At 35.3% G+C, this 14,932-nt stretch overlaps 2 protein-coding genes across 2 annotated transcripts; both read right to left on the minus strand.

Moving 5' to 3' along the window:
• Positions 1-4,313, minus strand: LOC125055433 (chymotrypsin-2-like). The gene is made up of 5 exons (XM_047657896.1): positions 4,183-4,313; positions 3,854-4,001; positions 2,557-2,815; positions 1,555-1,713; positions 1-553 (listed from the first exon to the last, which is right to left on the minus strand). The coding sequence occupies exons 1-5, from the start codon at positions 4,232-4,234 to the stop codon at positions 365-367; spliced, it is 807 nt and encodes a 268-aa protein (XP_047513852.1). The 5' UTR covers positions 4,235-4,313; the 3' UTR covers positions 1-364.
• Positions 4,314-9,094: 4,781 nt separating this feature from the next.
• LOC125055466 (chymotrypsin-1-like) lies at positions 9,095-12,892 on the minus strand. The gene is made up of 5 exons (XM_047657929.1): positions 12,770-12,892; positions 12,078-12,225; positions 10,730-10,988; positions 10,075-10,233; positions 9,095-9,411 (listed from the first exon to the last, which is right to left on the minus strand). Exons 1-5 carry the CDS (start codon positions 12,819-12,821, stop codon positions 9,259-9,261), a joined length of 771 nt encoding a protein of 256 aa, XP_047513885.1. The 5' UTR covers positions 12,822-12,892; the 3' UTR covers positions 9,095-9,258.
• Positions 12,893-14,932: the final 2,040 nt, after the last annotated feature.

Consider the following 14,932-nt stretch of genomic DNA (forward strand, 5'->3'; position numbering starts at 1 on the left):
TTGTGATAATCTTTATTTGAAACTTGAATAATACTTGTACAATTTATAAAATTTGACAATACCAGAATTAAAGTACAAAATTCATGCATAATTTCCGCGTTAGTATGCACATTGCTAAAATTTTACTCTATCTTGTTTTTATACGCACTCGTAACGATCAAATTTATGTAGTATCTCGTAACATTTATACGAAAACGGTTTTTTTTCTGCAGAATTCCGCAACTATTCCAGTGTATCAAGTGCATAAGCTTAAAATATAGTAATTATATGTGACATTTGCAGATTTTGTGTTGTAAAATTGAATTGTGTGACTTTGTGTTGACATACGTTTTGGACAATTTGTCAGGGCAATCCTTTAGTGTTTTTAGTTTTTAATGTCACCGTTACAGATTGCTTGGCCTTCATTGATGGTCTCATAAATAAACTGCCTATAACGAAATGCGCGCAATCCGATACCAACAACTTTACCATCTGGAATGCTGTTTAAGGAAACAAGCAAGATGCCTTTTAGTTGTCTTTTAGCTCCAACAATTGGTCCTCCTTGGTAACTGAACTGTGAACAAACGACAGTAACATATATTAAATAATAAACTGATTATATTTGTGGAATTTATCACCGTATTATTCCCGTCTTTGCCCCTTCACCGCTCAATACATTTCTATAGAAGCAGACTCTGGTCACAATGTTTTCGTTCTGAAGCAAGTTTTCATTGAGTATGAAGAATTAAAAGGAAGTCTTTCATAAATGATATGTTTTGTATTTTATACGAGTAGGTAATGTTAAAATGAGGTGCTGTGTTTGAATTCAGACCAAACTGGCGGAGAAGGCTGATCACAAACAAACTCAAGAATATAGCAATTCTAAATAGATTAATTGTGTCCTGCTTAAACGTCTTGTTATTTAGATATGATATCAGAACACTGTTTCTTAATACTTGTATGGAGGACCTCGCCTTCGTGGAGGTTATTTTTGTTTGTTGGTCCGATTTAACCGCGCGGATTTGTAGTGTTTGATAAGCTACTATGTATTATGCTATCATTCACTTAATGTCGGTTCTCGAATATTACTTTAAATTCTCGTCTAAAGAGATAGATGGAGCCATAATATCTTGTTTAAATGTTAATGTGTTGTGTTTGTGTGTTATCCCTGAATAAGCTGTATTTATTTCCTAAATTGAAATATTTGTCAATAGCTCTAGAAAAACAATCGTGGTCGTATGTTTATTTGTAAACTTATCATATCATATTGAGCAGTGTTGGCCTAGTGGCTTCAGCGTGAGACTCTCATACCTGAGGTCGTAGGATCGATCCCCGGCTGTGCACCAATGGACTTTCTTTCTATGTGCGCATTTAACATTTGCTCGAACGGTGAAGGAAAACATCGTGAGGAAACTAACATGACTTAGACCCAAAAAGTCGACGGCGTGTGTCACTGGAGGCTGATCACCTACTTGCCTATTAGATTTAAAAATGATCATGATCATCATCAGAAATCTGAGGCCAAGACCTGAAGAGGTTGTAGCGCCACAGATTTTTTTATGTTGATGTACTTACAGGTGGAAGGTTATCATTTCCAATATCTTTCCTGTTCTGCCTCAAACAGAACAACTCTTTTACATCATCCACATCTCTTTTGGCTAGGGCACCGCAGTCATCGTTGTCTTTTACTCCATTACCAAGCAAAACTTGCAGACGACTAACATAGTTTGGATCCTGAGAAAAGTTTAGAATTTAATTTTATAGCCTATGCAAGAATTCACGTAAGTTGCCAGCGTTTTATGTTGTTTTGTTTAGTTGAGGAAAATTTCGACAGCGTGTCTTCTAATCACGTATGGGAATTTATAGATGAGACTTGATAGAACACATTTAGAACTGTTTATATTTAAATCAGACTTAGGGTCCTTCAAGAAAAGAGTCAGTCAATAAAGATTTGTTTGTTTAAGATTTGTTTGTTCAAGAAAAGAGCGTACGAATTCTTAAAGGCCGGCAAGGCACTTGCGAGCCCTCTGGCAATTTGCATGGGCGGCAGTATCACTTAACATTAGGTGGTCTTGTCCATTTGCTTCCTATTACATACAAAAAATATCTGAGCATCCCATGATAGTCATGAGTGACTAACCCTGCCCAACTGGTCTTAATCACTTTCAAGATATTTTGCGAAAAATCTAAATAAATCTATAAAGTGATTAATCTGCTAATGATTCCCTCCTCTGATCTGGTTCATCCTCAGTATCTGGTTAGCCCTAAGCCCAACTTAGCCGAATATTCAAGATGCTTTTGCTGCCCTGATCCCTGGCTGTGCATCAATGGACTTTCCTTCTAGTGCACATTTACCATTCGCTCGAACGGTGAAGGAAAACATCGTGAGGGAAACGGCCCACCAAAAAGGTGTGTGTCAGGCACAGGAGGCTGATCACCTACTTGTCTAGATTGACAAATGATCATGGAACAGATTCTGAAATGAGGTCCAGACCTAAACAGGCTGTAACGCCACTGATTTTATATGAAAGCAATCCAAATGTACCAAATAATCAAGCCTTAAAATTCTATACTTACATAAGGATTTCTCCGAGCACTTGTGGTTAAAGTTTCACCGTCGACAATATCTTGGTTTGAAATGGTAATTGGTTGTATTTTCGCGTTGAATGTGAACCTGGTTTGAATTCTAACCAATGCTATATTATTTCGTGAGATTATGGTGAAGTTATATGAGTTCTCATAATATGATCGTATCTTGTCGACTTTGTAATAAACATTGCTCGGCGAATTCAGATCGTTGGAACCAGCTAAAACTCTCAGTGAAGACTGGGGATATCTGAAAAGAGGTTTTAATTAGTTTAGGTCTGTCCTGCGATTCTGTAACTCACTTTTCGAACTCACATAGCGGTTTTCGCATCGGCGGTCGCTCTGAAATCAGTCATGAAGCTGTCATTTTATGATTTGACATTCTAATAAACAATAAACTACAAGCTCCCACCTTTTTAGAATGCCAAATCATAAAATCACTGCTTCACGACTGATTTGAGAGCGATCACCGATGCGAAAACCGCTGTGTGAGTTCGAAAAGTGAGTTACAGAATCGCAGGGCTGATTATAAACTATTGTTATATCCCTAAAGGATGAGGGAGGCACAGTCTAAAACATGTTCTTTTTAGATCAAATTCTTTTGTATATTTAAAAAAAATTATGTTTTGCCATTTTGATTTCCTCTATTCCAATTTTGTAACCACCATCTTTATATTGCAAAACAACGTTTTGCCGGGCCATAAATTACAACTTTGATAAATTCTAAGCTTTGGTCTTTTTACTCTTTGTTTGTCTAATTCACATAGATATTTAAAGAATTTCCATATTGCCCTCGTAATTGACAAAGTTTTCTGTTTGTAAATTCAAATTCAAAATAATTTCAAAATAATTCAAATAAGAAAACATATGGTTACATATCTATTAGGTTATTTTACATATGGTTATTTAAACCTGCATCATTAAAACTTGCAAAAAAAACCCAGGAGGAGGCCTGACACGTGAAGGGGTTGCGATCGACGTTACTGAAGGTAGCTAGGATATACGATAACAAGATGAAAACAATGTAAAAAATCTATGCTGTACATTATAATTTTTTTGTCGTGATTGGACATTAAACGGGCTTCATAATTATTATTATCATTACTTGCATTGGAAAACTCAAAGCTGTTTTAAACAGAAACATAATTAATTATTTCATAAACCAATGGCGTTATACCCTCCAGTTCTTGACTTCTTGAGATTTCTTTATGGGGTTTTTTTTTTAATTGGGTCTGTCTTTAATCTTGCTTAATTGTTTGAACGCTGAATCCTATAATGATAAACTTACAGTTCAACGAGAAAAGCGATTGTGATGATATATCGTTGGTTTAAAATTGCGCCTGCGCAGAGATACAGATACTCGCCGTTACGTAGAGTTTGAACAACGTCAGCTTGATATGGGAACTCACCGGGCCGGGCGTCTCTCGCCCATGAGCCTAGAAATACATACAATAAAGGTGGTAAAGCCGAAATTGAACATCAGTGAAGTGGAGGCAAAGAGTTAACCAGTATTATTGAAGAGCCTGGTATTAAAAATTATACTACTCAAATCGTCGTACCAAATTATTTTCAATTAAATTGTAACAGCTTCAATGATAATTAAATTTAAATACTCACCCTGCACTTGAAACAGCAATGCGAATATACATATTGACAAAAAAGAATACATGTTTCTCTATCCTTAAAGCCTCATACTGAGTTCTTGAAATTTTGTATCTGTATTTATACAGAACATAAAAAAAAGTGTGCCGCTGATTATATCTGACAATATCAGGACTTGTTAACGAAAACCTGTTTGAATAAACATTTTTATTAAACTGAGACAAAAAGGTGTTTATTTTTATTGGAGCAAATTCTACATTTTTTTATAGTACAGGGGGAAATAGGACTGATGGGAAGGGAAAAACTCACCTAATGTTAAGGGATAACATAACGGTCGGTGCTCGTAGAAATACTGTGGTGGTGCGCGGAAGAAACTGCCTTAAATAACGCTCTGTTGTAGAACGATGGATATCGAGGGGATACAGGTATTTATCGGAACAACTCCTCTTACCCTACGCAACGCCAAGGGATCGAGCCGCTTGGATAGTGACTGTTCGTCGATGATTAAAGGAAGGAGCTGGTACTGGGGAGCTCCCGCCTAGAGGTGAGAACGGTACTCGATGTGGGACCGAATTTTCGCATTATTGAGATGCAAGCTCTGGCCCGGTGTGAAGTACCGTCTCGCCTTGCTGAGCACTCCAAGCTTCTCGAAAGCTAATTTAGCGTTTCCCTCCAAATGACAGTGACATTGAACGTCTTTCTATATGTCAACTTATTCCGATGCTGGTTGTGGCTTTAAGGAGAGTGCCTCGGAAGAGAGGTATAGGAATAGCAATAAAGGGTGTTTTTTTAGCGGAAAATGGGGCAAATTGTGTCTTCGAAGGGTAAAATTGGACTAGATTTAGACGACCCTACTCCGAGACTCCATGTAGCAAAGTTTCCACTTTAGATAAAAGTTGGTTCTGAGAAATACCTTCACGGTCAGTGTACAGAGTATCCCCAGTGCACAGCAAAGGATGTTGCTAAGTTGCAACACATGATATGCAAAAGAAACACGATCGGATCCCAGCGTTCACGGGGTTTAAGGTAATCTACCAGTTTGTTTTATTTGTTCAAGAAAGTAATGAAAAAGAACATGAATTTTAAAGATAGTGTCCTCTTGGGGTTAAATTGGACTAGATTTATTCGATTTTCGACTTCAGACACAAGTATGTTCCGGTGATGATCTGCAACTCCTCAAGAAATACCTGCAGAATAAATAAACTATTCGATTTTTGTTTCTTTTGGTCCATTGAATTCATCCCTCATAATGTGGAGCTTGCTTAAATAATTTTTTTTTTAAGGGGGTAGCTGAAAGTTTCTTGCCATTTCTTTTCGACTGTTTTACGCCCTCAATTCGGAACTGTAACGGCGTTATTATATCTAAATAATGTGATCGGGCATAGGTCATATGTACGTGCATAATAACACATAATAACACAATAATTTCCCGACTAATCGCTGTCCTATCAGTCGTTGAATGGGAAAATATCTCGTCGTTGTACGCGATGTGTTTCGGTGGAGTAAATTGTTAAATGGGGTTCAGCCGCCGTAATGCTAGACATGGCGAAGGCTTTTGACCGTGTCGTGTCTGGCACGACGGCCTCGTGCTGCAGCTCCTCGAAGCTCCTTACGTCGCGTCGCGCCTTTCTCAGTGTTCGCACATTCTTCATCGCGACGGGAGAGGTTGAGTCGAGACCGCGACCCATCGCGTTGGACTTCCCGCAAGGCAACGTGCTGTCGCCTCTGGCCTACGCCACGTACACAGGCGACGCACCATATCTCCAGAGCAGTAGAGAGAGCCAAGCGGGCGAAACATAAAAATTAAGATTAACTTCTCACCACCGGATTGACACCCTGGACATGCACCCCAAGCTCGGCCACGCGCAGTGAGTAGAGACTATGCCTCCTCGCGACCTGCCACCCCCCACCAATGCTTATAGAAGACCGCCCCCGTACCGCCCCCCCCCCGTACGTAATTTTATATACCATTTAATTGGTCAAAATGTATTTCTTTGCGACATACAATATATGACAACACATTTTTCCAATATTTTTATTAGAATACAAAGCTTTCATGGTTAACTCGGCTGTACAGATACCAGCAAACATCTTGAACAAATTTCCTTGCCTGCGCAGAAGCGATTTTGACGCAGTTGACGTTTGTGTCCCGCGTATGTGTACGATGCGCAAACTTTCCCCCACTCCCTTGTTTAATGCTCAAGAAGTTTGCCGGTATCTGTACCATCCTGCTAATAAAGCAGTTGTTTCGAGTTGGTAGGATGATTTAGATGAAGGGAGTATTCATTAGGTTTCAGAAATTCGAAGGTGTATATATAATAATTTATATTTATTTATAGATTAAAATGTAATAAAATGAAATAAATTAAATTTTTTCAATAATGAGTAATGTATTATGTAATCTACATGATAATGAATAATTAAAGTTTATCAATTTCCATGTTCTTAATACCAGTTTTATTGCTTTTTATCACACCTTTAAAATATAACTTGAATTTTGTATAAAAAATATAATTATGTATTTAGTTAGATACTCAATCATTATATTGATTGAGATGATTACTGTCAATTATTGTCATTGCATATTTATTCTATTTGTCTTTGAAAAGTGCACTAAAATCAAGGATTATTAATTAATTACTCTTTTTTTTTGGAGTTTATGGCCTGGTATCTATACCTTTAGGCCAAATAATTACTCTTATTAACAGAACGTAACAGACTGAATAATATTCAATACATTAAAGCGGGTAGCAGCAACCTTTATGCCAGAAGCATTTCCTCACTGTATTGCGATGTTTCTAGAGTTTCCTAGTGTAAACTCCATTACTTTTGATGTACGCAGTCTTAATATGTAGTCTGCATGCACCACCACCTTATAATAAACATTTTAAAACTAAATAAAACATACTACTTTTTGATTCTGAAATATAACAAACAAACGTTGAACTATGGTAAATAAAAATTTATATTTAAATTACTTACATAAGCCAAAAGCTATATTAATATATTAATTATTAAAATGCCTATTGGTTTTAACTTGGACAAAGTTAATTGAATAACCTTTGACCTTCAATCAGAGATCATTAGATTTTTTTTTTTATAACAATTTTCAAAATTTTCGATGTAGGATTTAATTTGAAAATATACTTTCCTGTATGTTATATTTTTGGAATATAAAATTTTTCTATCAAACAAATATACCGTATTTACAATTTTCTTAACCTAATAGTAATAATATACTAAAAATTAATAAAAAGAAGGTTAAAACAAATTTAAAAAGTTTGTCAGCATTTCCTCGCTGTATTGCAATACTTATTCGTTGAGCGAGGAAAGCACTAGCTCTGGGGTCACCGGTACTATCTACCAGGCGCCAACTTAAATCTTTAATAAGCGCCTGTGCACTTGAGCCCCACATCTCAAGAGTCTCTACTCCAAAGGGAACAAGATCGAAGTTTGAGGAAAGACTCTTGTATTTGAGAGGTTTATTATTTTTCTTCAAATTGTATTTACTCTACCAAAAATCATTGCCATTAAACTGAGAGTTATATAGGGTTCTTTGGGCATAGCGTCCTATTAGTACGGGAGGTAGCAACGTTTTCGAGAAAGTATTTCAGGTCAGCTGATTTTGTGATATGTCTTCCTTCTTACACTTTCGGTTAGAGTCTGGGCAATCTGGCTGGCGGTAGCGGTTGCGTTCATTAGTGCGCATCCTATCTGTCCAGGTAATAATCCTGGATTATAAAGCATTTTAAGAAGCGTAATTTTTAATTTTTCGTTTTTAAATAAGTCTACCTGATATACTTTTTTTATTGCCAGACATTTTTCACATTGCTAACCATGTGCCAGACGCGATTTTAAGTTTTTTTTTTATAAAAATTTCAAAGTATTTTAGAATGTCTGTAATATTAATATTATGTTATTTAAATATAAGAAAAACTAAAAATGAATTTGCCAAACATTAATTCGATTGTTAAGTCCAGAATTAAAATGAAAAAGTATTGCAGTATGATGAAGCATTGCATTTTAAGAAGCGTAATTTTTAATTTTTCGTTTTTAAATAAGTCTACCTGACATACTTTTTTTATTGCCAGACATTTTTCACATTGCTAATTGTGTGTGTTTGGGCGTTTATAATGTACTCATTAATTGTAACCGGTAAGAAATATTTGCATAGAAACCTTGAAAATGTAGTGGAGTTTCTAAATGAAATTTTTTTTTAATAATCTTGTAAGGCTTACGAAAAAACACGTATTTCTTGGAACAAGTTTTATGAAATTTCCGCACACTATTTTTCTTTCAATTTTATCGCGTTCTCCCTTACTGACATTGCGCTGGATGAAACAACAAGCTTTTTGGCCATACTCGCGTTGACGTTCGTAGGACGGGGAAGGGCGCTCTTAACTCAAATCCGTTGGCGAAATTCGTCACTCACATTTTGCATACTCACTTACCTCTAGCGCCCGGACTATTAAAGGTACACTGCCACAGAGACCACACTTTTTAAATTTGTTGTAATTTTCTTTCTATTTATTTTTATTATTACTATGTAGGTTAAGAAAATTGTATATACTGTATATTTGATTGTTATTTGAAGGAAGGAAATAAAAGAGTACTTTTAAACATGCCACTTATTTATTATATAGGGAAATATTTTTATTATAGACTATTTATTACTTTACGGTTGTGTCGGACATTTCTACCATCGTTGTATTGGACTTATTGAATAAAGTACATGTGTAGGTCAAAATATACATATTTTTGTATATAAAACATGAAAATCTTCAGCATTTTAATTCAAAACTGCTTGATTGACCTGTTACTATTGGTGACTGCATAGCTTTTTCAAAAGCTAATTCGAGCTTATGAAGTTAAGTAAATTATATTACTATAGATTTTAATAAAATATGAATTTTCAATAAAAGAAAAGTAATGATGAAAATTATTTTATTAAACCTTATACATACAATAAGAACGTATTTTGCTAACATAACCTTTTTGAAAATGTAACTGTGCTATATTTTTAATAAATATCCTAGTGTTACGTGGTACAGGATATTTAACAATACATAAAGATTCGAAGATAATCAAACATTAATTTTTGATGGCAGAATTAATCATGTTCCTGTAAGGTGCTAGTCGTAATCCTACAGCTACGATGTCTTTGTCCACTCGCCTGCCTCTTGCAGCAATGTTCAAACCCCTCAACTCGTTCTTACTGGCAATTGGTCCTCCTTGGTAGCTGAACTAAAATTTGAGTTATGGGTTAAAGATCTGCCAATGTTTTACGTTTTTACGTAATTAAATTGACTAAATTTGTTATATTTAATAAATGTATGACATTGCAGTTGAAGATACAAGGTGCTAGTCAATATGAATATAAATTGTATTAAAATACATATCAATCTTAAATTAGAATATCACTTATGAATTGTATTTATTTGCAGTGTTGGTCTAGTGGCTCCAGCGTGCCACTCTCATCCCTTAGGCCGTAAGTTCGATCCCCAGCTGTGCACCAATGGACTTTCTGTCTATGTGGCCATTTAACATTCTCTCGAACGGTGAAGGAAGACATCGTGAGAAAACCGGCTTTAGACCCATGAAGTCGGCGTGTGTCTGGTTGATTACTTACTATTAGATTGACAAATGATCATGAAACAGATACAGAGATCTGAGGCCCTGGCCTAAAAGAGTTGTATCGCCATTGGTTTCTTTTTATTTTACTTTTATATCATTAACATAATCATAACTCGACGTTTTGACTGCTAAAAAGCACTTGATATTCCGGTTTCCGACGTTTCACCCTAGAAGCAACAGATCTTTGCGCACTTTGAAGGAACATCTATGAGTTCGAAACTGGAATATTTAAATGCCTACTCGCTTAAACCCAACAATGCTTTATCTGCTTACTGGTGGTAGGTTTTCATTTCCAGTATCCCTTGGGCTCGCGGTCATACAGAACAGTTCCCTGACACTGTCCAGTCCAATTCCAACTAATGAATTGCATTGTTTATTATTTTGTATTGCCATTACCAAAAACAGCTGGAGGCGGGTGGAGTAGTTTGGATCCTGAAAATAAATCTTAAATTTGTATCGTTCACTCTGATGAAATAAGCTCTGGGATATTTGTAATCAGAAATATATTTTTTCTTGATAGAATCACCTGTTGTGTTGTGAATGTGTTGTTCCCACGAGAATATAAGTGCCTATTTCACCATGCTGATAGAAGATAAATCTTTGTTTTTAATTTATTTTATTATAATTTATTACTTAAGATGTCATGTGGAACATGGTGTAATGGTTGCAGCTCCTTACAAACGTTGTGTATAATAAAATACTTGGCGATTCAAAAGAGTGGCGGAGAATTTATTGCCAGTTCTTATCTCCCGTTCTACGCCCTGGATTTGAGAACTGGCAGTAAATGTAATTCTAATTTTAGATTTATGTATATTTGACGTTCATAAGTGTACATTTTGTTACCTAAATGAATAAATGATTTTTGACTTGAATTGACTTTAAGAAGAAAACTAAAGATTATAAGATCATTAGTAAAATATGTACTTACAATATGATTCCTAAAAGCTGTTAAGCTGTAAGTCTGACCGTTCATCACGTCCTGATTCGATATCGCTATGGGCTGGACTCTTTTATTGAAGATTATCTGGTTCTTAACCCTGACTACAGCAATATTGTTACGGGAGAATATAGTTACATTGTACTTGGGTTGACTGAACTGACGAACTGTATCTACCGTGTAGTAGGTATTATTTCGGCGAGCAAGATCGTTTGACCCAACTAATATGTTAATTGTAGAAGGCTTGTACCTGTGAATAAAATTAGTTTTAGGTAATTCTTGAATTGAATAATATAGTTACATATATAAAAGACTAGCTGACCCGGCAAACGTTGTTTTGCCATGTATATTATTTCTAAGAAACATTGTTTTAGTTCAATAAAAATAAATATCTGCTATAATAAAAAAAATGGGGTTGATCGTAGAGGGGTGAAAATTAAGGGTTGTATGTTGTCTCATAAAAAAATAAAAACAAAAAAAAATCAATTTTTTTTTGTTGGGGTGGACACCCCTTATCACTTAAGGGTTTGTAAGAAAGATAGTAGCCGATTCTAAGACTTACTGAATATGCGTAATAAATTTCATAAGAATCGGTCGAGCCATTTCGGAGGAGTATGGGAACGAACATTATGACACGAGAATTTTACATATATAGAGATAACAGATTGTGTCGGATTTACAAGAAAACTGTGAATTTTCAGTAACTCTATGGAGCCCTTTCGCCGAGTCGTTTTACTAAGTTAATTATGTATTAGCATTGTATATTTGCAGCTGCTTAGTGACCCATTCGACCTCTTCAATACAAATAGTCCCAGGGAGCCGTGTGGTGCGATATTGCGGGCTACTGCCTTGCGATGCTGTAACTCACTTTTCGAACTCACACAGCGGTCAGCGGACCGCCGCTGTGAAAACCGCTGTGTGCGACATTGGCGCTGCGACTGACTTGTCTACTGACACTGTGTAAATCAGCCTTTAGCTATGATCATTTTAGTTTTTTTGAAGTTATACTTCTTTTTGTGCGTTAGGGAAAACTGATGAAAGTAATTTTTTTCTATTGTTACCTTAGTTTTTTGCTACAAACGTAGAATAAGGCGAAAGATACAATTTTTGAAAAGATTTTTATCTTGTTACGCCAAAGAAGTATAACTTCTAACGCGTGTATATAAGTACATACACGTTTTTTTTTTCATAGAAATCTGATCGTTCTATTTGTGATATGTGGATGTTTGAGTGCAATAACAAAAACAAAATATGGATTTTGCCTAATTGCCAAAGATCTAAGCTGGTGTTGTTGTTTAATTATATATTATATATATATATATATATATATAGGACTCACTGTACAGCACAGAGGGCGAGTGTCAATATATATCTTTGGTTAAGTATTGCGCCGGAGCATATGTACAGAAGTTCCTTATTGCGCAGTCTCAGTAAAACAGCCGCCTGGTATGGAAACTCGCCTTCTTTTGCATCTCTTGCCCATGTACCTGAAAGATATCGTCATTCAAAATATGTGTGTGGAGGTTTTAAACTAATTCATGTAAATAATAAAGAGGCTAGTCTAAGATTTAAATCCAATGCCAAAATTTATATTTGTGGTAATACAGTAATCCCGTAAGGACCGCGTTATAGGAAATCGCGTTGTTTATTATCATAAAACAATATTTTTACAATTCAAATACTGGTAACACGAACAGTAAAATTATAGATTAATTGTATAACAACACAATTGAAACAGGTGCAAAGTATGAAAAACTAATTATGGACTTGACAAAACTACAAAAATATAACTTCCGATATTTCCGCGTTATAGGGGGAAATACCGCGTTATATGGAGGAAGGTAATCGCGTTATACGAAAAATTATTCTTAAATAATCTAGACACATAACTTGGCTAAATTTGTCTTGATGAGGAAACGTGCCGGAAACTATAGTAATGCCCGTAATTCTATTTTCACCGATAGAGGTCACTTTAAAACATTTTCTGATGAATGTAAGTTACTTGTGAGCAATAATAATATAAAGACTTACCTTGCACTTGACAAAGCAAAGCAAATACACACAAAGGAAGAAAAGAATACATGTTTCTCGATACTGCGGAATGATACTTTTGGCTGCGAACTTCATATTTATACAGAGTTTAAAAAAATAAAAAAAAGCAACGCCGATGTTCAACATACATGATAAAACCTTATCAGAACGAGTTTAGCACTTTCATATGTTTTTTGATCAGAAGTTTTATTAATTTATTCATAAAATACATTATCCTTACAGTAACTGAGCCAATACGATAACGTCGATAAAAATATATTATATACAATTTCGATACTGTGAACTCACTCTGCGAACATATAAATATGTCGATAGTGTTAGAGACAGCTTTCAGTAGGCGCAAAGTCTTTGTTAACGAGGGTCAGTGCGACAGAATAGTTCTGGCCTTCGCCATCGCATATATTCAAAATTCAAAAATCATTTATTCACGTAGGTAACACAATGTACACTTGTGATGCGTCATTAAAGAAATACATATTAGTGCTTCTAATTTTACATTTACTGCCAGTTCTCAAATCAAGGGCGTAGAACGGAAGAGAAGAACTGGCAATAAACTCTCCGCCACTCTTTTTAATCGCCATGTTTTTTTTTTTTTTCACACAACGTTTGTATGGAGCTGCAACCATTACACCATGTTCCACATGACATCTTAAGTAATTAATAATAATAACATAAATTAAAAACAAAGACTTGTCCCCTATCAGCAGGAGGCATGGTGAAATAGGCGCACGCACTTACATTCTAGTGGGAACAACACGCAAACACATAGTCGAAATAATTAACATCACCTAGTCGAAATAATTAATATCGCCTAGCTACAAAGAAATCGAGTTCTTGAAGAACCCTTGGGTTTCTCACCACCCCCCGCAAGACTTTAAGTATATATATGTAGGCCAATTTTAATTTTAACTATGTATGTATTTTTACTTAACAAATTTTGGAAGTAGGTATGTTTCGACGAAATGCAAAGACTTCTTGCAGACTTTTCTATTGTTTCAAGATAGAAATATTCCTCGTAAAATCATAGTTTAAAGTTGTTTTTGTTTTATGGTAATTAAATACTCGATTTCTTACAGAAAAATGACCTAATGCCCAATGAAGTAAGTTCCTCGTACCCCCATTAACGATACTTATGTAGTCCATACAAATGACAGAAGACAAGCGAAAATGTGCTCTCCCTAACGTTTGGCGTGGGCGTTGAAGTACCTTTAAAGGCACCAACCGCTATTTTTTGTGCTACTAATTCCCAAATGTACTCGAAATGTGTACACAAATTATTTTACTTTTTTAAAGACATGTAATTAACATAATGATAACTGTCGTCACATTGTACTATTCGGATGATACTTGCAAGTGAGTTTCAACAACAGATAGAATACGAAATTTCACCAGTATCACCTCGACGTCCGACGATCCACTACTGAGGGTTTTTTAACCACCACCAATATGTAGAACTAGCTGCCCATCGATGTATTTCCGACCACTTTGACTTCGTGCCCTCAAGAAATAAACGTACCAATTAAAAGGCAACGCATACGCGAGCCCGCTGGCAATGGCCATTACACATCACCAGATGAGCCCCCTGTGGTGTAATGGTTGCAGCACCTTACAAACGTTGTGTAAAAAAAACATGGAGATTAAAAAGAGTGGCGGAGAGTTTATTGCCAGTTCTTCTCTTTCGTTCTACGCCCTTGATTTGAGAACTGGCAGTAAATGTAAAGTTAGGAGCATTTCATATACATTTTTTTTTTGACGTTCATAATTGTACATTGTGTTACCTTTATGATTAAACGATTTTTGACTTTGACTTTGAAAGAGTAAATTTTATAATTAAGAAACAAAAAACCATTATAATTACACATGAAACTAATTTCACTTTACTAAAGATAACCTTGAAGTTTAAATAATTTAAAAATGTTTTTCTAAAGGTATTTATATAATATATTAACAAATATATTTAAAACTGTTTTTTTTTTAAATTTCATGTTCATTTTTTATTCTATTACGTTGACATATATAATTTCGCTTGAATGAACAAAATTATCGTATTCTATTGAATTTTCCTCTTATATCCTTATTTAGTCTATAAAAATAAGCTCGATCGATATATCGAGATAACAATCAAAGAAATATCTAAATTGG

Source organism: Pieris napi, chromosome 13 (genome assembly GCF_905475465.1).
Source record: "Pieris napi chromosome 13, ilPieNapi1.2, whole genome shotgun sequence".
Taxonomy (NCBI): domain Eukaryota; kingdom Metazoa; phylum Arthropoda; class Insecta; order Lepidoptera; family Pieridae; genus Pieris; species Pieris napi.

What these genes read in the sequence shown, in the direction of transcription:
- LOC125055433 (XM_047657896.1), bottom strand. Translation starts at nt 4,234, where the DNA reads ATGTATTCTTTTTTGTCAATATGTATATTCGCATTGCTGTTTCAAGTG. An exon ending in ATTGCTGTTTCAAGTGCAGG is followed by an intron (nt 4,002 to 4,182) that starts GTGAGTATTTAA and finishes ATGTATTTCTAG; the next exon opens with GCTCATGGGCGAGAGACGCC. An exon ending in GTGCTCGGAGAAATCCTTAT is followed by an intron (nt 1,714 to 2,556) that starts GTAAGTATAGAA and finishes AACTTTTCTCAG; the next exon opens with GATCCAAACTATGTTAGTCG.
- LOC125055466 (XM_047657929.1), bottom strand. Translation starts at nt 12,821, where the DNA reads ATGTATTCTTTTCTTCCTTTGTGTGTATTTGCTTTGCTTTGTCAAGTG. An exon ending in CTCGCCCTCTGTGCTGTACA is followed by an intron (nt 10,989 to 12,077) that starts GTGAGTCCTATA and finishes TTTTATTCACAG; the next exon opens with GTACAAGCCTTCTACAATTA. An exon ending in CAGCTTTTAGGAATCATATT is followed by an intron (nt 10,234 to 10,729) that starts GTAAGTACATAT and finishes ATTTATTTTCAG; the next exon opens with GATCCAAACTACTCCACCCG.